The 22,607-nt window shown below is 42.8% G+C and overlaps 2 protein-coding genes across 10 annotated transcripts in view; one reads left to right on the forward strand and one right to left on the reverse strand.

Moving 5' to 3' along the window:
• Window positions 1-22,607, reverse strand: part of MCF2L2 (MCF.2 cell line derived transforming sequence-like 2) — a 256,218-nt gene that overhangs the window by 69,030 nt on the left and 164,581 nt on the right. The gene's annotated exons all lie outside the window — the stretch shown is intronic.
• Window positions 1,741-22,543, forward strand: B3GNT5 (UDP-GlcNAc:betaGal beta-1,3-N-acetylglucosaminyltransferase 5). 7 transcript variants are annotated; one of them, XM_017860628.1, is made up of 3 exons: window positions 3,587-3,688; window positions 6,124-6,242; window positions 18,651-22,543. In XM_017860628.1, the coding sequence occupies exon 3, from the start codon at window positions 18,956-18,958 to the stop codon at window positions 20,087-20,089; it is 1,134 nt and encodes a 377-aa protein (XP_017716117.1). In that variant the 5' UTR covers window positions 3,587-3,688; window positions 6,124-6,242; window positions 18,651-18,955; the 3' UTR covers window positions 20,090-22,543. The 7 variants fall into 7 exon arrangements, with proteins under 7 accessions (XP_017716122.1, XP_017716118.1, XP_017716117.1 ...); XM_017860627.1 differs by having other exon boundaries at window positions 6,124-6,231; XM_017860631.1 differs by lacking the exons at window positions 3,587-3,688; window positions 6,124-6,242 and adding exons at window positions 8,620-8,838; window positions 11,565-11,747.

A 22,607-nucleotide genomic window follows, 5' to 3' on the forward strand; every position in this document is an offset into this window, starting at 1 on the left:
AAGCCTGACACTGTGCTGCTACACTTCAGCTGTGTTAAGCCACTCAGTTATCAGACCTGCTTCTCCTTTCATGATTTTAGTAACACTAGCCTCTTCCTTGGGCCCCTGTTGCTCCCACCATCTCCCAGGTTCTCTTGCACTCAGGTTTAGTCTTCCCTCTCCACTACTAATGATGCATGTATGCCTTACTCTCTGATCCCCTTTCCTAAATCTGCTACTCCTCTGCTCTTTCTGTGCCTTATCTATCCCTGCTGAGTCTAACATGCAGATTTTGGTCATTCCAAAGTCATGTATAGATCTAATCACAAGGCACTCTACCAGCTGCTACTTGGATAAGGCAAGCATGCCAACACGGTCCTCCTTCATGATGGCCACGTCAGCATCATCATTACCTAAGTTTATTTCTAACACATCTCAACATCTTCATGTACTCCCTCTTGATAAAAATAACTGAGCATAACACCATCAATACCATCAAATCTGTCATTCTCTTCCCCTCTCTCCGGGTGGGACAGGAAGCCAGGCTGCTCTAGGAAATCTTCCCAAACAAGCAAAGGGGACTTCCCTGTCCCCTCCCATGCGTGACCTGAGCTTGCGTGGAACCCAGGGTGGGCATTCTGGACTACTTGACCTTGCCCATCTCTCCTGCACACCCTCTCATCTCTCCCTACTACCACCAAAAAGCTTGCATTGTATCTCCAATTTCCAGACATACTTTTGAAACCATTTATCTATCTGGTGTGTTTATCTGTATCTAGTATGACATGAATATGTGATTTTTATGTGTGTCTATCACTGTTTTGGTCAGTTTGTATTTCTTGTGGGTACAGTTCTATGTGCTCATGTATGTGGAACATATGTATCCTGACACATGGACCTAGTTCCAAATGATCTGAAAGGAATATAATTGTAATTGAATATTTGCACAGATATCCAACATACACTTGTGATGGCTGGGGGAAATGCATGTGGGATTTCAGTCAGCATTTTATTACAGAAGGTATGTGATTAGTGCTGTATTAACAATGAATCAGCTTATTTGTGGGTCACTGTCAGTGACTCCTTTGCAAATCACATATGTAAATATTTCTGTCTGTGGTCTGATGTACATGCAGTGACACAGTCTGGGAGGTGCTGAGCCATGCCCTCTGTAGGTAGCATATGAAAAAAACTGCATGATTTAAAAGATGCTGACCGGCTTAAGGAAAGCAATTTAAAACTTTCTAAAATCTAGTCTGAATGAACAAGTACAATATTTACAGTTTTCATTGTGTGTGTGTGTGTGTGTTTTGTTTCAGAGACGGGGTCTTGCTGTGTTGGCCAGGCTGGTCTCTAACTCCTGGGATCAAGCAATCCTCCTGCGGCTCAGCCTCCCAAAGTGCTGGGATTACAAGTGTGAGCCACCGTGCCTGCTGGCCCCACTGTTTTAAACCCTGATTCAACAGTCATATATTTAACTCATTACCTGTCTTCTTCCTCTTATGACAAACTCAAAGCTTTTATTTTACTTAAGTATTTGGATTAATCTTTTGCTTTTCTATCATGTTCTGAAATAGGTACAATAACAGAATCACTCAAAATATTATCTCCGTTAAATGTCTTGTGGCTTTAGAGAGAGGTCTAACAACATGCAGGAAACAAGAAACCAAGCGCATACAGGATTCATTTATAATCTCTCTCCCTGAGCAGAAGCCCGCATCTCTCCATATTGTCTGGTTACCTGCAAGAAGTATTCTGAAGGAGGAAAATAGTTCAAAGAGGACATTCATGTGCACTCTGGCTTCCAGTTGGCCATTTGAGTAAGTGATCGCAATTAACTGAAGAGCGGCAGGGAAACACTTCCTGGAATTCTCATCTACAGACAAGTACAAACTGGGGCCGGGCCCATTACCTTCACCTACGCGCCGGCAGGGTGGCGGTCTGGCGGGCTGGGCCAGGATCCGGCCGTGACGCCGAGAGGTGCGGGGCGCGCGGCTAGGAGCCTAGCGCCCCCGCCCGGGCCCGCCCCCATTCCGCCCGCATCCCGCCGGGGAAGCGAGCCCAGTCCAGCGCTGCCCGTCCAGTCTTCGCCCAAGATTTAAAGCCCGCAAGTTTTGTTCTTGAGACCAGCGACTTTCGCTCCGATGCGGGAAGGAAAGCCGACCTCCGATTTGGACATTTAAAGAGTTGGGCTTGGACTTGGTGAGTTTCGCTCTAAACTGCCCTTGAAATGAAACTGGACTTGGAGGTAAAGTTACTGGGAAGCTGGGCTGGGGCGGGGTTTCCCCCTCCTCTCGTATTTTAGAAACGGTTCGCGGCAGTGCAGCCCTAGTTTGCTGTTAAGTTTCCTTCCTTTGTTACTGAGGCCCCCAGAGCTCCAGGCATAAGTGGTGTGACCAGAAACCTTTTAACAAGACCCGCTTGAGAGCCTGCCTTAGAGCTCCCGCTCGGAAAGGAAAAGACCATCCTAATCCGCTGCGCGACAGAACCAGTGTGCCGTGTGGGAGGAACCGCGGCGTGCCCTGGGCTCAGGACCCGCGAGGCCAACACAGTCCGCCTCTTGGCGGAGCGCCCTGGGCGGTGGTTCCGCGCGGAATAAGTCTGTGGTCAGTTATGTGGTGAAAACACTGCTGTGCCGCGGCCGCATCTTTCCGCGGGTCGAGGCTTCTCTGGGTGGCAATGTTGACTTCTCTTCCGGATCGCTAAATGGGGAAAGTTCTGGCTGCTCAGCGGGATACGTCTCCAGGCCCCGGATGGTTCGTTCTCCGTGCCGCGGCCCGGAGCTGGGCTCCCTGGGTCTCCCGCGCGGGCGGGCTCCCGGCACTGGGCCTGCGGCCGCCCCTCCGCCCCGCCCCCGCCCCCCCCCTCCCCCGGCGCGCCTCCCGGCCGAGCGGTTCGCGGTCTCCGGCGCGGGAGGCTCCGAGTCTGCCCCACTCCGGACCGCAGCGGAGTCTCCGAGGGGGGAAGAGTGACTAGGGATGTGAGGACACGCTGGCCCTCCCAGCGGGTGGCGCCAGGCTTCAGGTGGGAACGCGCGCTCGGGCCGGAGGCGCGGCGGCTGGCGTGGACACGGGTCGGGCCCGCCGCCCTGCCCGACGGCACCGCCAGCGGCCGGGAAAGCCCGGGAAATTCGGGAGAGGCCTCTCCTGCCGCGGGCCCCGGATCCGGCCCTCCGAAAGCGCGGCGGGAAGGAGGCTCGCCCCCTCCCCGGAGCGTCTTTGTTTCCCTCCGGCCTGCCCGCGCGGGTTGGCAGCGGCTGGGACCCAGGCCCGGCCGCCGCCCAGGTGCGGGCAGGTAGGCTCGGGGGCCGGGGCACCTCCGGTTGGGGTGGCTTCCCGGCCGGCGCGGTCCCACTCCTGAGGGAGCTCCGGCTCCTCGGTGGCCGGACCGGCCCGGGCGCGGAGCCGCAGAGGCGAACGCCGCGCCATTCAGTTGCCGGCCGGGGGCCCCATACTTGCGGCCACCCGCCTCCGGCTGGAGGGCTGAATTCGAGTCGACAGCCCGCGTCGGGCTGGAAAGAGGAAACCGCCAGCCTGGGAACGGTTTCGGCGAGTTACTGGCAGGGGGAAATGGGGACAGGGAAGTGGGCAGGCGGGGAGACTGAAGCCGCAGATCTTCCTGGCGGGGAGGTCGTGGCCGCTGTTTCCTTTGACTCTGCCTAATTTCATTTTGAATCCTGATGTGACAGAGGCAATTGGATACCATATAGGTAAAAGTAACAGTTTTCAACTCGACTCTTGACTACACCCTGTACATTCTTGGCCAGTGTGGGTTTTCTTAGGTTATGGATCTTGTTAAAGGGACACTGATGTGGTAATCGCACAGTGGCTGGTGGTGGCCTGAGGCTCATATTTATGGTAACTATCTGATGAAAGTACATCCATCAGAATTGGATTTGTTCCTCTGTGCCTTTATTTTGGGAAACCTTGCCTGGTCCCTGTGGGGGATGGGAGAGGAATGTGAAAAGCTGAAGTTGACCCAGAAAAGGATGATTGAAGGTAGTTGTATTAAGTTGTGGCACTGAAATGATCCCAACCTGAACTTTCTGAAAGGGTGATTAGTGATCAGTAGCTGATGTTATAACTTTCTCAGAAATTTATGGTAGATTTTCTATCTGGTCACAAGTGAGGAGGTGAAAGCTGCTTTCTGGGGCCAACTCTTTGCTTTTAAAGCAAGCTAAATGCAATACCCGAAATGTTTTCCATTCAGTACTTAACCTGCTTGTCCTTCTCACTCTTCCTTCTCCTCCTGCACACGCTCTGAGCATTGACTGAGCACTCTCTGAGGAGGAGGCTGACTCAGGCTGACCCTTCCCGGCCCTGCAAGGCTCCCTGTGGCACCTTAACGTAGAACCAGTGTTATCACAGGAAAGGCCCAAGCCAAAGTTCAGAGCAGCTGTTCCTGAGAAAGTGGGAGATGAGGATGAGTAGGAGGTAGAGATGCTTATAACTGCTCTGCCCAGAGAAAACTCAGAAGGTGCAGAAGAATTTTCAAAATAAAGTACAGGCCCCATCAAGTAGAAAATGAAATATTGTATTTCATTAAAGTGGTGATCAGTTTTCTCTTTTAATAAAAGACATTCAAATGGTGAGATTGTAAAAAACAAACAAAAAAACCTTTCTAATTCTCAAAAATAGAACAGCTTGAATAATAACTCATGGGTTTTGAAATGGGTCATCTTTTAAAATGGGTCACTTTGGCTAGAATCATTGCACTTGGTGACTTTCACATTGTAAAGGGTCAAGTTCTTTTTGAGGCCCAATTGCACTAGAATCTGCATTTCAGAACACAGGTGTCAGGAAGAAACGGGGAGAAATTCAGAAGGAAATGGTCGCTTCTCAGAATAACAAAATGTACCCTATTTGGGGGGATTTTATATATGCTGAAGTAAATAGGTCTCAGCTTTGCATTTTTATAATACATTATGCCTTTTCTGAAATATTTCCATAGCCATTATTTTAATTCATTGTTAGAATAACCTTGTAAGGAGAGGAATTCATTATGTCCGTGTTCCAGAAACTGAGGCACAGTAAATTATTACAAGAGCTCTGCCCTTTGATATGGAATCTCTGTGAGCAAAGATGTAGCCGGAACAGTGTAAATCTAGAATTAAATACTTTCCTTACAGTATGCAATATCTAACTATTATGTATTAGTTTACATATATATAGGGGATGTAAGAAGTAAGAATCTTTATATTTAAAGGATAAGAAACTTGATCAGGTGAGAGACAAGATTTGAATAAAAAAGTGATATTTTAAAAAAACATTTTAATTCTACAAATTCAGATGCTGGCTTTGATATGTAACTTATTCAGATTTCTCTTCCATAGAAGGTTTTAACGCTAGAAGCCAGTTCTCCACAAAAGAGAATGTTCTACCAAGTGTGTAGGCAACAAAGCCCAAAAGTTCAAGTTCAAAATACTGTTCCACAGCCTAAGTAAGATCCACCTAATATTTCAGATTTGACTCTTTTGCTCCTTTCCTATAACTTTCTATAACTTTTTTCATAGTGCTCTAAGCAAAATAAGTTCAAGGATGGACTCACCTCAGGTTTCCTTCTCCTACTTTAGAGGACTGTATAATCTTATACGTGTGTCATCCTAATTGAAATGTATTTTAAGTGCTTGTGGGAACCATGTTATTTTCTGTCAAGAATAATGGAAGACCAGTATTCCATTAATGGAATAATGGGGAACATGAGAAGGACCATATTCAGTCAATTAGGGGCGATACTTCTGCTTCAACAGTATTTGCGATGTGTTAAATGGCCCTTAGCCATCAGATCGGTATTTTTAAAAACTCCTACCTAATTAATGTTTTTTGATAAGAAGCATATTATGAGTATAGCTTAGTATTCTAAAAAGAAAAAAACCTGAAAAAAAAAATCAGCTATCCATGAACTAACCCTGGTAAAGCTACACAAACAGATTCTAGAGAAAGGAAATTTGCACAGATGGAACATCTAATCTGGACTGATATTGTCAATAAGTTATCTCAAATGATCCTCAGAAAACACTGTCTGGTACATGGTTTAGACACAAGTCGAGCTCATGTGACCAGCAAATGGAGAGGCACAGTATACATCTACTTTTGTTTGCATTTAAACACTCTGGGCTTTTTTACTCTCTTTCACCTCCATCAGGTCCAGATTCCAGCTTGCACTGGAATATTTACTGACCCTTTGATAGAAGATCTACACCTGAAACATCTCTGAAGTCTTTTTAGCATCCTGTCCATGGCCTGCTACACAGTATGTGATAAGTTAGTATTTGTCGAATTAGTTAAATATGGGTATTAACCTACTTTCAGGGCTGCCCGCTGTAATGCCTAGAATAGGGCAGGCACTTAATAAATGGTAGTTAACTTAGACTAAACGTTGATCCACCAAGACAGAAACATGTTACACATACCTCTTATTTTACACCATCTTCTACTTTTTGTACCTCTGTGTTATAAACCCTCTATCAAGTGCTGTTTCTAAAGACAGTGTCCAGAATGGGACACAGGAACTGCCACTGGACAACAGGTGGACACTGGGTTATATCGTCACCCTGTTTCTGAATCCTGATTTTTCTTATTATGATTCGACCATAGCTAACCTTTCTGATCTCCTTTTTTCCGTCTTTTCCCTTTACCCTAACTTCTAGCCAAACTAAGTGATTTGACATTTCCCCATTCAAGCTACAACTTTTTCTCTTATGTGCTTAAAAAAATTCCTGCGTAGTGTCTCTTGGAGTGTCTTATTCCCTGCTCCCTCCACTTCACCTTTTTTTTTTGTTTTGTTTTAGACAGAGTCTCACTGTCACCAGGCTGGAGTGCAATGGAGCCATCTCAGCTCACCGCAACCTCCGCCTCCTGGGTTCAAGCGATTCTCCTGCCTCAGCCTCCCGAGTAGCTGAGATTATAGGCATGCTCCACCAGACCCAGCTAATTTTGTGTTTTAGTAGAGACAAAAATTAACATGGTTTCACCATGTTAGCCAGGATGGTCTCCATCTCCTGACCTCCTGATATGCCCACCTCAGCCTCCCAAAGTGCTGGGATTACAGGCGTGAACCACCACACCCGGCCTACTTCACCATTTTAAGCCAGCTGAAATGCTCCCTGCCGTACTCTTCCCTTCGCCTTTCTTTCTCCCATCCAAGTACTAACCAGGCCTAACCCTGCTTAGCTTCTGAGATCAGCCAGGATCAGGCACATTCAGGGTGGTATGGCTGTAGACTTCTTCTCTTTCTGAGCTGTGTCTTCCTTCTTTCCTCCGCAAACCCACATTTGAATTCTGTTCTAGCTCCTGCTCATTTGTCACCTCTCCCACAAAGCCTTCCCCAATTTCCATCTTCTCCCTGCTTCCCTCATCTCAGAGGAAAGCTCTTCATTCACAGAGCACCTGGTTTGGGGTCCATAGTTTGTTGTCCCTCGGTATCCTTGGGGAATTAGTCCCAGGACACCCCCCCATATCCATGCATGCTCAAGTCCCTTATATAAAATGGTATATCATTTGTATATAACCTATGCAGTATTCCCATGTACTTTATTTTTTTCTTTTTATGCTTTTAGAGATGGGGTCTCACTCTGTTGCCCAGCCTTGAGCTCCTGAGCTCAAATGATCCTCCTGCCTCAGCCTCCCAAGTAGTTGGGATTATAAGTGTGAGCTACCACACCTGGCCCATGTACTTTAAATAATCTCTAGATTACTTATAATACCTAATGCAATGTAAATGCCATGTAAACAATTGTTACACAGTATCGTTTAGTGCATAATGACAAGAAAAACATGTCTGTGCATGTTCAGTACAGACACAACCATACAGTTTTTTTAAGAATGTTTTTGATCTGTAGTTGGTTGAATCTGAGGATGTAGACCCCATGAATGTACAGGGCCAACTGCATATGGGTTTCTAATAACAGATTCGTGGATGAAGGCTACCCAACACAATGCAACATTTCAAATGTATCTTAGTTTTTCTGGGACAAAGCCAGCCTAACAAATCTCAAGAATGTTTGAAAAATTCTAGCTTGAGTGAACGTTGTTCTTGTAGTGTCTCAAATAAAGCAGTCATTGTGTCTGAGGAGTCCTAGTGGGGTGGCAGGGGTGGGGTTGGGGGTAGTGGCTATTTGTAGCATGTTTTATGTCACATTAAAGGGATGGGTATGCATTTTAGGCAATAATTCTTACTCTTACTGATAGGTGAACTTGTGTTTTTTATTCATCTACCTTATGATGGATAACTGGTTTACATCTCTTCATCAGGTTTACTTCTTATGTGTCATTTTATGAGCTGACTTCGAATATATCTTCAGCTTTTCCCTGCCTTTACACATGAAAACGGTTTTGATACAGCTTTTTCATTAGAGAATGACAGCTTTTCCAGGCCATGCTGTCTGTGTCTGACTCCTTGCCTTTCATTTTACCCAATACTTGCTTACAACATCCTCCCTGACTCTGGTACTTTTTTGCCTCCTCTCCTTCCTTCCTCCCCACCTCTTTTTCTCCCCCTCCTGCGACTTTGGATCTCCGTCCTTGGAGTCCCTGAATCTTTTTTGTGGATGAAAGACTACACTCAAAGGACACAGATTGATGAGGTCACTTCTGCCCACTGTCTCGTACTACTGAGACCAAGAAGAAGAAGGAGGGAAAACTGAAATGGAAGGTTTGAAAAAGAGTATGTTAGTAAAAGAAGTAAGAACAGTGCTAACAAAAATGCAGCAAAACGGAAGTGACTTCAAACTTGTGGCAGTGAAGCAAATTCTCATCCATCTGGGGTTGCTTCTCTTGACCCTGCCCACCTGCTCCCCTGCCCTCCCCTCCTGATGAGAACTGCAGGAAAACCCGTGCCTATGCCAGGGAGAAAGGGCAGGTGAGGAACACAGGGGTGGGGCTGGGACTGACAAGCTGCTCTAAGCTGCTACAGGGTCTGGAGTTTGTTGCCGTTATATCTTTTGCAACATGGGGAGGGAGATCCTTTCTTCCTCAAAGGTTGTTGTCAGGCTTAAAGAGCTACTATATTTGTAAGGCATTTGGAACAGGGCCTGGTGTACAGTAGACATACCCGTTATATACCAAATTAAAGTATAAAACAATACTGATTCTTACTAAGGATTAGTATTGTTTTATGATACTTAATTATATACACTAAGGGTTAGTCTTGTTTTTTGATACTTTAGGTTGGTATACATACATATACTAAGAATGCGGGCATGTCCATGGAAGTCAGCAATATTCAGCCCCCAGCATGTCCCAGTCAGCAGGACAGGGATTAGGGGAGTCAGGTGAGGCAGGGCTGTGTAAGTGCAGAGTTGGAGCCTGTCTTGGTTGCTAGACTGGGTAAAAGGAGAAGTTTGTTTCTTAAGTAGGCAAGAAAGAAACTGACAAGAGTTATATTGTGTTGCAAGGAGCACAGAGGGCCAAGCTCAGAAAAGCAAGTGTTTGACCTCTCTGAGACCGCCTTTATGTGTCAGCTTTTTAAAATTTGTTTCAAATTTTGCATAATCAAACTGGTTACTGGGAATTATTGATTTCATATAACATCCCTAAAATATAAGAATAATCTATAATCACATGCCACAAGTCCCGTTAATAAAGACTTAGGGTCTGTCTTTACCCATTTGTTCATTTGAAATTTCCCTGTCTTTACTTCCCCCATAACCAGCAAACAAATCTACACCCATGTTTAACTTATAAAGAAAGATATAGCTTAGTTTACATAGGTGGAGATCTTGTACCTGGATTCACATTGAAGGTTTTATTACCCAGCTTTCTCCTCTGTCCCAGAGCCATGATTGCTAAAGTGGAATTTAAAGTCTTTGGACTAACACTGAATCAAGAACTAACTCTATAAATGTATTCTCTGCAGAAGGATAAGAATTCCAAATGGCTTCTAATTTTTGCCCATGGCTTGAAATAAAGTTTCATATAGCTAAAGTCCCAGCACAAAAACACTTGAAGACAGCCATTAGGTAAAATTTTTTTCTTTTTTAGAGGTCTTATATTGGAAATACAACAGTTGCAAAGATATCTAATGTTTCACCTTAAAATGTGAGTTATAAATTCAGATTTCACATTGCCTCCTTCCTTCTTGAGCAAATAGACTAGGCAATTAGTACCAAATAGTAACTAGTTACATTTTTTAACACCAATTATTGTAACTAATTTATTAAGAAGAAATCTATGCAGATCAAATTATAGCTTTTCCAGGAAGTGCGGGGCTTTTTATTCCTGATCTCTCTCAACAAGGTAATTTGGCTTCTGAAGATTGGTCCTAGCTATACTTAATAGGAAACAGATGACAAGAAGAAGCCAGAAAAAAAAACTTGGAATGTAGAACAAAATGCAGCATAAAGATGGTACAGAAGATTTTATCTTTCTTTCCTTTAGTTATGTCTGGACAGGAACTAAAAACTCTCCCACATGGGACTTTATTAAGTAATAAAAGCTTAAATGTAAAAGATATAAAGGCATGAGAATATAAAGGAATTTTTTTAAAAACCTGTGACTCACTGGAGGAGCCTTATATAGTCCTGCTTTATAAGCATGTCACTTTTAAAGGGATCATTATATTTTCATGACTCATGGGGATATTCCAAATATTAAGTTGATTTTTAAAATGAAGAAAATTATCAGTTCAGTCTTCTTTTCTATATAGGTTTCACTACGATATTTTATTTCCCCAGCAAGGAAAACATCAGAACTAGAACGGAATGATTAAATTTCTTAGTTTTCTTCTAATCCGTTAGTATTTCCATCAAATTATACTGCCTTCTTATATAGAATTTCTGGGTTTGTTCTTGTTTTGGCAACAACTGAAGTAAGAGAGGATGATTTTATGGTAGAGGTTTGATTCCCTCCTAGATTGGTGTTTTCGGCTATGTAGAACACAATCTATTCATGGTTCAGACAGCCGTTTGAGGAGGTTTTCATGTCCAGCATTAAAAAAAAATAGGAATAGAAGTAGGCATTCATATATATATATATATGAATATTAAGTAATAAAAGTGTAAAATATATAAAGGAATGAGGAACATATATATATTATATATATACACACACACACACCAAATTAAAGTATAAAACAATACTAATTCTTACTAAGGGTTAGTATTTTATGATACTTAATTATATACACTAAGGGTTAGTCTTGTTTTATGATACTTTAGGTTGGTATACATACATATACTAAGAATGCAGGCATGTCCATAGAAGTCAGCAATATTCAGCCCCCAGCACGTCTCAGTCAGCAGGACAGGGATTAGGGGAATCAGGTGAGGCAGGGCTGTGTGAGTGCAGGGTTGGAGGCTGTCTTGGTTTACAGTTTTGACATTTTGTTCATTGTGGATTTTTTGCAGTAACTTTGATTTTTAAAAAATACTGCATCAAAGTATTATACTGACTACTGAATTATTATACTGACTACTTAAATTGTACACCTAAAGTAAGTGGCTCCCTTGTCTCCCTGTAGTCCTGGCACCAATCAGTATGGTTTACAGAGGGAATGGTGAGTGTTGGGGAACTAGGGAGCCCGTGAGGAGGCAGCCCACAAGGGGAGGAGGAGCTGATGGTGTGTCTGATGTCTCCTCCTTTCTCTAGGAAGCAGACAGGAGGTGAAGTCTTCAGAGTGAGGGGACAGAGCCTGGGAGGGGGAGATTTAGCATGGCCGCTGAAGAGACCAGGAAAGGGAGAAGGTCTGGGACAAGTGCAAGAACAGTCACATGGCACTGAAAACTTTGCCCAAAGCTAGATAGTGCCATTTGTGGTGACGCTGCCTGCCTGGTAAGTTCCGTTTCCCCCGCATCTCTGGAGGTGTCGTAGGAACAGGAAGATGGGAGGGTGCTGGGGTCTGGGGTTGTTGGGGTGGGAGGGCAAAAGTGACCGATGATGATTCTGCATCTGAGACAGGGGAGGTGCGTGAGGAAGAAAGGTCAGGAGACTGCTGAGCGTGGTGGGGTGGCAGAAGGTTCTCGATGAATATTTAGAAGTTGCAGCTAGGAGTGAGCATACTATAGAATGAGTATCCTGGAATTTGAAGTCTCAGAAGAAATGCAGTTCTTAGTGAAGCCATGTAAACAACTTCCTGGCTGCTAAGCTGTCTTGAGTGTTGGGAGACAACATGAACAAAATGGTCTACACATCATAAGGTTTCCTTAGACTTGAATGTGTTGTATGTCTCCTAAGTAAAATGCAGAAATACAGTTCACTGTTGCTTCTCTTCCTGGAAATTGCCCTCCCCAACCTCAAACCAGCCCCCAAGTGGGGCAGGGTCCATCTTTAGACCCTCCCATAGCACCCAGCACAACCCTAACTACATGGTCAATGTCTCTCTTCCCCACTTAGAGCTCCAAGACCAGGGCCTTGTTTGTCCTGCTTACCCACTCTACCCATTTGTTAACCCCATCTTAATTTTCTGATGAACGAGCCCTTTTTTCATTGACTCCTCCTTTTTCTCCTTCTCCGGAGTTTATTTTTCCTTCAGGCGCATTGCTCTCTCTCCACCTAGAGAGCTTATCCACATTCATGAAATTAGTCATCTTTATGCTCAGAGTACCCACCTGGATCTCCCCAGTCCTGTCTAGCTTGTCTTAGATTATTACCCTCTGGACATCTGTACCTTGTTGTCTCTCCATCACCCTCGAACTCAACGCGAGTCTAAAATCAAATGCAATCCCCTTCACTCCTAACTCAGGAAACCAGTTTTCCCTCCCTTGTCGGTAATGCTTGAAATTAGTTCTCACTTCTCCTCTTCCTCCTTTACTCCCCATCCCAGTCATTCATCAGGTCCTGCTAGGTCTTTGTTTTTCTTGAAAGGGCCTTCCTCCCCACTTCCACTACCCTCGACTAGGCCTTCCTCACCTCATCTGGCATCAGTACAAGCCCCTGAGAAACCAGCGTCCTGATCTTCAGGCATTCTGCATTTCACCCTGTACCTCCATTGCCAGTTTAATCCCTCTTGCTCAAACTTAATAAATACTGAGCAAGGGAGTTACCATGACAAACAAAACCAGAAATTTCTATGACTTCCTGCTGCTGTCTGTACCCTCTAAGACTCCTCTACCTGATTTTCAAGGTTCTCCATAAGTAGGTTCCCACCTCTTTGCTTTCAAATCAATGGCTCTTTCTCAAATATCTGCCATATGCAGTTCTTGTCTGAAACAAAGGTTGCTCCTACTCCTGCAGCCACCTAAATCCTAGTCATCCTCAAGCCCTCCTAAAATCCTGACTAATCTAACCCCCACTGATTTCTCTACTAGTCCCAGAGACTTTCCTCTTGCGCCTGGGGTTGGTATCATGCAGATTAGTGCTGACACACTGTACCTTACCAGGATTTGTCCATTGTTGTCTGTGGGAACTATGCTTTCATGTGGGAACTACGAGTCTTGTCACAAATAGACTGTAAATGCTTTGAGATTGGAGACTGTAAAATACTTCTTCATGATCTCCCACTGTGACTGGTGTAAGAACTCGCAGAGTAAATACTCATATACTTGTAGGATTAATTGAAACACTGGAGACTGAGGTTTAACTTGTGCTTAAAAGTGTGGACCTCCCCGTCTTGATTAAAACTTCAAAATGGATAGCAGGTTTTACATATTACTTCAGCATCACAAAAGTAGACTCCACAAAGAAATGAGTTGATAGCAGGGGTAAGGTTTTAAAAAATCAGGGATTATTGCAGGGAAACTTGTAACCTTTGGGTGTGCTAACTAGTTTCTTCCCAAAAAGTTTAAAGAGCTCTCTTGTGAAAGAATATTCCTATGAGTAACTGAGGGGTACGGTTCCCAGACTGAAAAGTATTTGGGGTCTATCACCTGTTTTCTGATGTTCCTACTTCTATTCTTTATTCTTCTGACTACCTCTATTAGGAAAGATAATACTAAGAATACCTGTCCCTTCTTCTCAGTCCAAATAGAAGCAAACCCAGGTTGTATTTGAGATATCTGCATATTTTCTTCCAAGCAATTCTTTGTCCTTTTCTCTCCCATGCTTTTCTATTTCCTATTTTCAGCAGGCTCTGAAGTCATCTATAATTTTTACTGCCCCTCAGTGACATTACATGGATATTCATCCCCGATTTGCAGATTAAAGCACCGAATCAGAGTGAGGTGAGGGTTGCCCAAGGTTACACAATAAATCTGGCCCCAAACAGGGGTAACCCTTGAGTTTCTATCCTGTTGATTGGCCACTGACCCGTGCTGCAGGCACACAAAGGAAGCTGCACCCACAGCAGTCTGTTGTGGATGGTTGCTGAGCTTCGCATTCGGCATTGGGCTTGCTTTGTTTCCTGCCAAGCCCAGCATTTTCTTCTACCAGATCGGCAGGCTTTGTGGGCGTCTTCCTAGGGCCCTCCCCTGCACTCTGAATAGGAAAGCTGGAAGCTGTGCTTTAGAGAAGCTTTAAGACGCTGTAAGAAACCAGAAGAGTGAGTGCCAGTTGTATGTGCGTGGTCTCCATCCGCAAAGCCGGAGCTGGGCGCAACAGTGTTGACTTGTAATTGATGAATTTAGATCGGGGGCAGGCCGGGGGAGGGCAGTGCTTTTGATTTAGGCTGGGAAAGGCCTCCTAGTGACTATGTTCAATTTGGAGGAATTCAGATGTTCTTTTGTGATACAAGTGAAGCTGTGTAATACAAATGAGGAGTTTACCTTCCCTAAGTCTTCCCCTTATCATTCCTGTATTATCAGTGAGATCTGGTTATCAGTGAGATTTATGTAAATGGTGGCTAAAAAATTCAAACGACTGAGGGGGAGAATTCTCATTTTAGAACTTCACATGCTGTGCTGAATTAGTAGCGTGGGATGTTGGCTTTGTGACAGGTCTTTTGTCATTTTTCAGAAAGCATTTTGACTTGTTGATGTCAATTTGGAACAGTTGAAAAAATACAGGAAAATAAGGTAAATACATACATATTGAGGGTGGGGACAAAATGAATGTTCTGAACCAGCTGCCGGCTTACAGTAGCCATATAAGCAGCAGCAGCAATGCACCAACCTGGTGAGTAATAGGCCTGATTCACTGGAGAGATAGTAGCGCCTTTAATGAGTCAGATGGATGCACACTGGTTGTGGGAGCAGTTGGACTTGTGGGCATAAAGTCTAGCAAGAAGCTCAGACTTGCAAACAACTCTAGGACATGCAAAGCAAGCTGGCATTGGAGCTTGCTGGGCACAGCTGCTCAGGAATAGGCAGCTGGTTTTCCCTTTGATCCCTGAGATTCCAAAGGTTACTTTCCTCTTTGTTCCCTTCCCAGGGTCAATTAGAGTAGAAACTGCAGATGCTTTTCAGTTGAGAATTTTCCTAGATTTCTTAAAAATGTGTATGCTGGCTTAAAATCTGCCATCAAGAATTCCGTTACCTTAGTTTAAGCCTCCAGTTCCTTCAAGGTGTATTGTGGAGGAGACCAGAGGGCCCTTGCTTTGAGGCTTCAGAGGATGGTCATTATCTGGGTGAGCACTGTGGATAAAGACTGAGAGAGCAACCGAAAGAAAGTGGGCCCCTGAATGCAAAGTTTAGGCAGATGCCACCATCAGAAACTGGTATTTTCTGATGTCTTTCTCACCTTCCTCTAGAGCATTCAGTCCAGAAATGACCAGCCTATCCAAGGGGGAAATTACTGATACTGATCTGTTCCTTAGAGCAGTGTTTCAGTCTTTTTTTTTTTTTGAGATGGAATCTTGTTCTCTTACCCAGGCTGGAGTGCAGTGGCATGATCTCAGCTCATTGCAACCTCCACCTTCCTGGTTCAAGCGATTCTTCTGCCTCAGCCTCCCTAGTAGCTGGAATTACAGGTGTGCACCACCACACCCGGCTAATTTTTGTATTTTTGATAGAGATGGGGTTTCACCATGTTGCCAAGCTGGTCTCAAACTCCTGACCTCAAGTGATCCTCCTGCCTCAGCCTCCCAGAGTGCTGGGATTACAGGCATGAGCCACCACGCCCGGCCTTCAGCCTTTGTGATGGTAAAGCACAGTAACACATTTCTCATGACACCCCTGCACAGTAACACATTTCTCATGACACCCCTGGACGCACACACACATAAAACCCAAAAGTTTCACAAAGTGATTCTTGCTCTTACTACTTTCAGTACACTCTGCATTTAAAAAATAAAAAATGCTGGCTGTGGCTTCCTAAGTGGTGCATGCAGTTTTCACATCAGTGCCCTTAGCAATAAAATGTGCCCTATACTGATTATCTCTGGACAAAGTCTGAATGGGGCTTGGCTCTAATCTCTAGTCCTCACTGGACATTTTATATACCTGGCCTTTGCCTCTGCCCTGATGTGGAGTGATCATGGGGGTGGGAAATACAGCTGGATCCGAAAGCTCTGAAGTGGGGATGGAGGTGTCACAGCTGAGGCTAGGCCCCTTCTGCAGGGCACTCAGTGTGTGCAGTTGGTTTTCTATCAGGGGTCAACAGGCAGGGGGACTTGAGGACAGATCTCTGGGCATGAAGCAGGGCCTTTGCCCTGGGGCTTGCTATGTGGCTCAGCCTACACAACTCTCTCCCTGTCAGTCCTGTCCAAAGCCCAGGAAACTAATGTACCACCCCTGAGGAAGACAGCCTACCTTGCCATCCAAGGAAGTGTTTGACCTGTGGTAAGCACTGGGGACAGAATCCTTGAGGAAGGAGGGTGCTGTGTCCCAGTGGTGGAAGAAAAGAGAGGACCTGGGGTAAGCAGCCATGGCATGGACCTCATCTGAGGTGGCACCTGGCTAGGCGTCCTGACCCCCAATCTTTCCCCAGTAACCATCACTTTGAGTAAACGGTGGCTCCACCCCCAGCATGGTTCTTTGCACCAACATTTGGGGAATGCCTACCAGGGGTCACACACTGACCTGGATGCTGAGTGTAGGGTGTCTACAACATCGTGCCTAAAAAGTCTCTGTTTGGGGTATAAAGAAGGTGCTGGTGCAATACAGATGAGATGAGAAGCATCTTTCAGGGAATGGGTTGATCCCAATTCAGGCTTCCCAGAGAAGGATGTCTATAGACTTGATATTAGCAAGGGAGGTAGGGTAGCCAGGCCACAAGACTGCTGGTGTAAAGACCAGGGCATATGAAATGGCAAGTGTGACTGTGCTTTCAGCCAGTAATTTGGTATTGTCAAATGATGTGACCAAATAGCTGGAGAGGCAGATCCTAAAGGGTCCTGTGAGCCAGGCTAGACTTCATCTTGTCACTAACTAGTGGGGAGGCTCTGAAGGAGATAAAAAAAGCTCAGTTCGTCTCGTGATTAAATTCAAGTTTTACAAAGGTCACTCTGACCTTTGTAAAGTGGAAGGTGGGTTGGCCAGGGGATCATCTAGTCTGGGTGAGAGGAGATGATAACATGAAGGGGTGAAGAGAGATTTTGAAGTGATTCACAGGATTAAACATTTAAATAACGGAAGTGGAGGAAATGGGGTGGGGGGTGTTCCAGATTTCAGGCACAGAAGAAAGAAGTGCAGTTAAGCACAAATAAAGAGAAACAGGAATAGCAGGTTTTAGGGGAGAAGATAACAGAATGGGTTAGAAATGACACTTGAGGCCGGGCGTGGTGGCTCACGCCTGTAATCCCAGCACTTTGGGAGGCTGAGGTGGGTAGATCACAAGGTCAGGAGATCGAGAACATCCTGGCTAACACGGTGAAACCCTGTCTGTACTAAAAATACAAAAAATTAGCCAGGCATGGTGGCGGGTGTCTGTAGTACCAGCTACTCGCTACTCGGGAGGCTGAGGCAGGAGAATGGCGTGAACCCGGGAGGCGGAGCACTCCAGCCTGGGAGACAGTGAGACTCCGTCTCAAAAAAAAAAAGAAATGACACTTGAGTACCCTAGTGTGCTAGGTAATGATCTGTCTTCTGTCTGCTTCCCTTCATTTATCATGTATATTCCCATTTAATTTGCACAAAGACTTTGAGTTAAACGGTCTTACCCCAATTTGTCAAATTTCTGTGTTAGATGCATGATATGGTACAAGAAACCATAAGTGGCTGAGGCAGCATTGGTGTTCAAATTGCCTGACTACATAGACAGTGCTTGTTGGCTACGTTCTGTTGCTTCCCAGTTTAGAACATGTTACATTGATGCGCCTGTTGCATTTCCAAATAAAGAAGTGCAGAAAGAAGGTGGCTGTATAAATCTGGGGCTCACAAAGTAATTTTGATTATTGAGAGTTTGCTTTCAAGGAGCAAATTGTGGCTCCTTGATTATGAACCTTAATTAAAAAAAAAAAAAAAAAAGTCTTATTCCTGCCTTGTCTGGGGCAAGCCTTAATGGATTTTACTGCTGTGAATTTTCTTTTCATTGAAGATTTTGCCTTAATCTGTGTATCTACTTTTCTCCTGACCATATTCAAGTCAGTATATTCATGAATATACCCATTTGTGAAATTTGAACCTAAGTATACAAGATTATAGCTGTTTGGGAAGCTTTTTTTTTATTTTTTTAAGAGTAGGAGTAGAAAAAGGTCTCTGTATTCTGAATGGGAAGACAGTGTAAAGCAATTTTTTCCCTTTTCCTGTCCTCCTTTAAAAAAAAATAAACAGCCATATGCCTCTGCCAAATACTAAGTGCCTCATCACCTTTTGTCCAGATCGGGCAGCTTACATTTGGTTTTAAGGAATTAGGAATATATGTTTTTCTGGCACCTCAGTAACCCACGTGATTGTGATTCTTTTCTCTTCTTGACTCTGATAGGTGGCATGGAATGTTCACATGGGAGAGCCACATGAGGCCGCCCACCACGCTTCCTGAAGGATGCCCGGGTGGAAGAATTTTGACGTGCCAGTGTCCTCGTTCTACAGGGTGTTCCATTCTTTCACAATCTCAGAAAAATGGGATTAAAAGAAACTATTTTGTGAAATAAGAAAACTGTTTTCCATTTTTAATGACCAACGTGTATTAAGATGGACACTTACTCTACGAAATACGAAGTTCTATGGTCCCGAAGAAGCCAGTGCCTGTTTAAAACTGATCCTAAATAAAAACAGACTTGAGTGGATATGAGAATGTTGATTAGTGGCAGAAGAGTCAAAAAATGGCAGTTTATTCACTTATTTGCAACTTGTTTTATAGTGAGTCTCATGTTTTTTTGGGAACCGATCGATAATCACATTGTGAGCCATATGAAGTCATATTCTTACAGATACCTCATAAATAGCTATGACTTTGTGAACGATACCCTGTCTCTGAAGCACACCTCAGCGGGGCCTCGCTACCAGTACTTGATTAACCACAAGGAAAAGTGTCAAGCTCAAGACGTCCTCCTTTTACTATTTGTAAAAACCGCTCCTGAAAACTATGATCGACGTTCCGCAATTAGAAAGACGTGGGGCAATGAGAATTATGTTCGGTCTCAGCTGAATGCCAACATCAAAACTCTGTTTGCCTTAGGAACTCCTAGTCCACCGGAGGGAGAAGAACTACAAAGAAAACTGGTTTGGGAAGATCAAATGTACAATGATGTAATTCAGCAAGACTTTGTTGATTCTTTCTACAATCTTACTCTGAAATTACTTATGCAGTTCAGTTGGGCAAATATCTATTGTCCACATGCCAAATTTCTTATGACTGCTGATGATGACATATTTATTCACATGCCAAATCTGATTGAATACCTTCAAAGTTTAGAACAAATTGGTGTTCAAGACTTTTGGATTGGTCGTGTTCATCGTGGTGCCCCTCCCATTAGAGATAAAAGCAGCAAATACTACGTGTCCTATGAAATGTACCAGTGGCCAGCTTACCCTGACTATACAGCTGGAGCTGCCTATGTAATCTCCGGTGATGTAGCTGCCAAAGTCTATGAGGCGTCACAGACACTTAATTCTAGTCTTTACATAGACGATGTGTTCATGGGCCTCTGTGCCAATAAAATAGGGATAGTACCACAGGACCATGTGTTTTTTTCTGGAGAGGGTAAAACTCCTTATCATCCCTGCATCTACGAAAAAATGATGACATCTCATGGACATTTACAAGATCTCCAGGACCTTTGGAAGAATGCTACAGATCCTAAAGTAAAAACCATTTCAAAAGGCTTTTTTGGTCAAATATACTGCAGATTAATGAAGATAATTCTCCTTTGTAAAATTAGCTATGTGGACACATATCCTTGTAGGGCTGCGTTTATCTAATAGTACTTGAATGTTGTATGTTTTCACTGTCACTGAGTCAAACCTGGATGAAAAAAAAACCTTTAAATGTTTGTCTATACCCTAAGTAAAATGAGCATGAAAGACAAATATTTTGAAAGCCTAGTCCATCAGAATGTTTCTTTGATTCTAGAAGCTGTTTAATATCACTTATCTATTTCATTGCCTAAATTCATTTCAAAGAATTCGTATTTAGAAAATGTTTATATTATTAGTGAAAACAAAACTAAAGGGAAGTTCAAGTTCTCATGTAATGCTACATATATACGTGAGGTGTAGAGACGTTATTAAGAAGTCTTGATGTTAGAATAATTGCTTTTGGAAAATACCAAATGAACATATAGTACAACATTTCAAGGAAATGAATATATTGTTAGACCAGGTAAACAAGTTTATTTTTGTTAAACAGCACTTGGTGGAGGTGGTAGGGGCAGGGAAAGGTCAGCATAGGAGAGAAAGTACATGAATCTGGTAAAAGAAAGTCTCTTGTTCTTAAGAGGAGATGTAGAAAAATGTGTCCAATGTTATTATAAACAGACAAATTCTTACCGCATCCATGTAGCTATTGGAGATAGAGTCATTAAAATACCTTTGTTTTGTATCTTTTTTTCAAATTTTAATGAGAACTTTGAGAAAATTAGTAATGCTGCCCTAATACTTTGTATGTTTTTAATGGATTTTTTTTAAAGTATTAGAAAATGACACATAACATGGGCAGTTGGTTGCTCATAGGGTCCTTCTCTAGGGAGAAACCATTGTTAATTCAAATAAGCTGATTTTAATGAAGTTTTCAACTGGTTTTTAAATATTCAATATTGGTCTGTGTTTAAGGTTGTTATTTGAATGTAGTTTACATAGAGGAATATAATAATGGAGAGACTTCAAATGGAAAGAGAGAACATTACAAGCCTAATTTATCCATAATTTTATAAAATGAAATCTTAGTGTCTAAGTCATTGTACTGATTACTAAAATTAACCCACTCCTCCCCAACAAGGTCTTATAAACCACAGCACTTTGTTCCAAGTTCAGAGTTTTAAATTGAGAGCATTAAACATCAAAGTTATAATATATAAAACAATTTATTTTTCATCAAATAGCTGTCAGAGGTGATCTTTATTTTCTAAATAATTCATACTTGAAAACAGTAAAAAAGTGATGGAAAAGTTGCCAGTTTGGGGTTTAAACCATTTTTAAAGCTGCATGTTCCTTGCAATCAAAGAGATGTGTCTGAGATCGAATAAAGTAAGTTACATTTATTTTACAAAGCAGGATAAAAACGTAGCTATAATACACACTACCTCCCTTCACTACAGAAAGAATTAGGTGGTGTTTACTGCTAGGGAGATTATATGAAGGCCAAAATAATGACTTCAGCAACAGTGGCTGAACTCACTCGAACACCTTTGACAGCAGAGGCACTGTTAGGGAAAATAAGATGTCTCATATAATAAGGTAATGTCTAAAAACATGCAAAACAAAACTAAAAAAGATTTATCAGTATACACAACTGGATGATGATACTTAACAATTTTTAGCAGGTAGCTTTTAATGTTTACAGAAATTTTAATTTTTTTCTATTTTGAAATTTGAGGCTTGTTTACATTGCTTAGATAATTTAGTATTTTTAACTAATGTCAAAACTACAATGTCAGACATTCTAGGTTGTAGTTACTTTCAGAGTAGATGCAGGGTTTTAGATCATTACAGTTTAAGTTTTCTGACCAATTTTAAAAAACGTAGCGAACAAAAGCATATTTGACCAAGCAACAGGCTTATAATTAATTTTTATTAGTTGATTCTTTAATGATGTATTGCCTTTTGGCCATATATACCCTGTGTATCTATACTTGGAAGTGTTTAAAGTTGCCATTGGTTGAAAACATCAGTGTCTCTGGCCATCAAAGTGATCTTGTTTACAGCAGTGCTTTTGTGAAACTATTATTTATTTGCTGAAAGAACTCTTCTGCACCGTGTTCTTTTATTTTGCTTAGAATAGAATGGAGCAGGTTTAAATTTCAAGGAAATATGAAGGCACTTCCTTTTTTTTCTAAGAAGGAAGTTGCTAGATGATTCCCTCATCACACTTAAAGTACTGAGAAGAGTATTTGTAAATAAAAGGGTTCCAACCTTTTAAAAAAGAAGGAAAAAACTTTTGGTGCTCCAAATGCAGGGCTATCTTTTTTAAAAATGTCAACAAAGGGAAAAAAACTATCAGCTTGGATGGTCACTTGAATAGAAGATGGTTATACACAGTGTTATTGTTAAAAGTTTTTTACCTTTTGGTTGGTTTGCATCTTTTTTCCATATTGTCAATTTTATACCAAAATGTTAAATATTTGTATTATTTGAATTTTGCTCTTGTATGACAAAATGATTAGTGGGTTTTTTAAAAAAAAAATCTATGATTTCCAATAAACAACTGAAAAATTATCAGGAGATGTGTATTTAAACTTTTTCATGAACATTGCTTATATAATCATTCATTCTGTTTTAATGT

The sequence above is a fragment of the Rhinopithecus bieti genome, unplaced genomic scaffold (assembly GCF_001698545.2).
Source record: "Rhinopithecus bieti isolate Rb0 unplaced genomic scaffold, ASM169854v2 scaffold_55189, whole genome shotgun sequence".
Classification (NCBI taxonomy): Eukaryota; Metazoa; Chordata; class Mammalia; order Primates; family Cercopithecidae; genus Rhinopithecus; species Rhinopithecus bieti.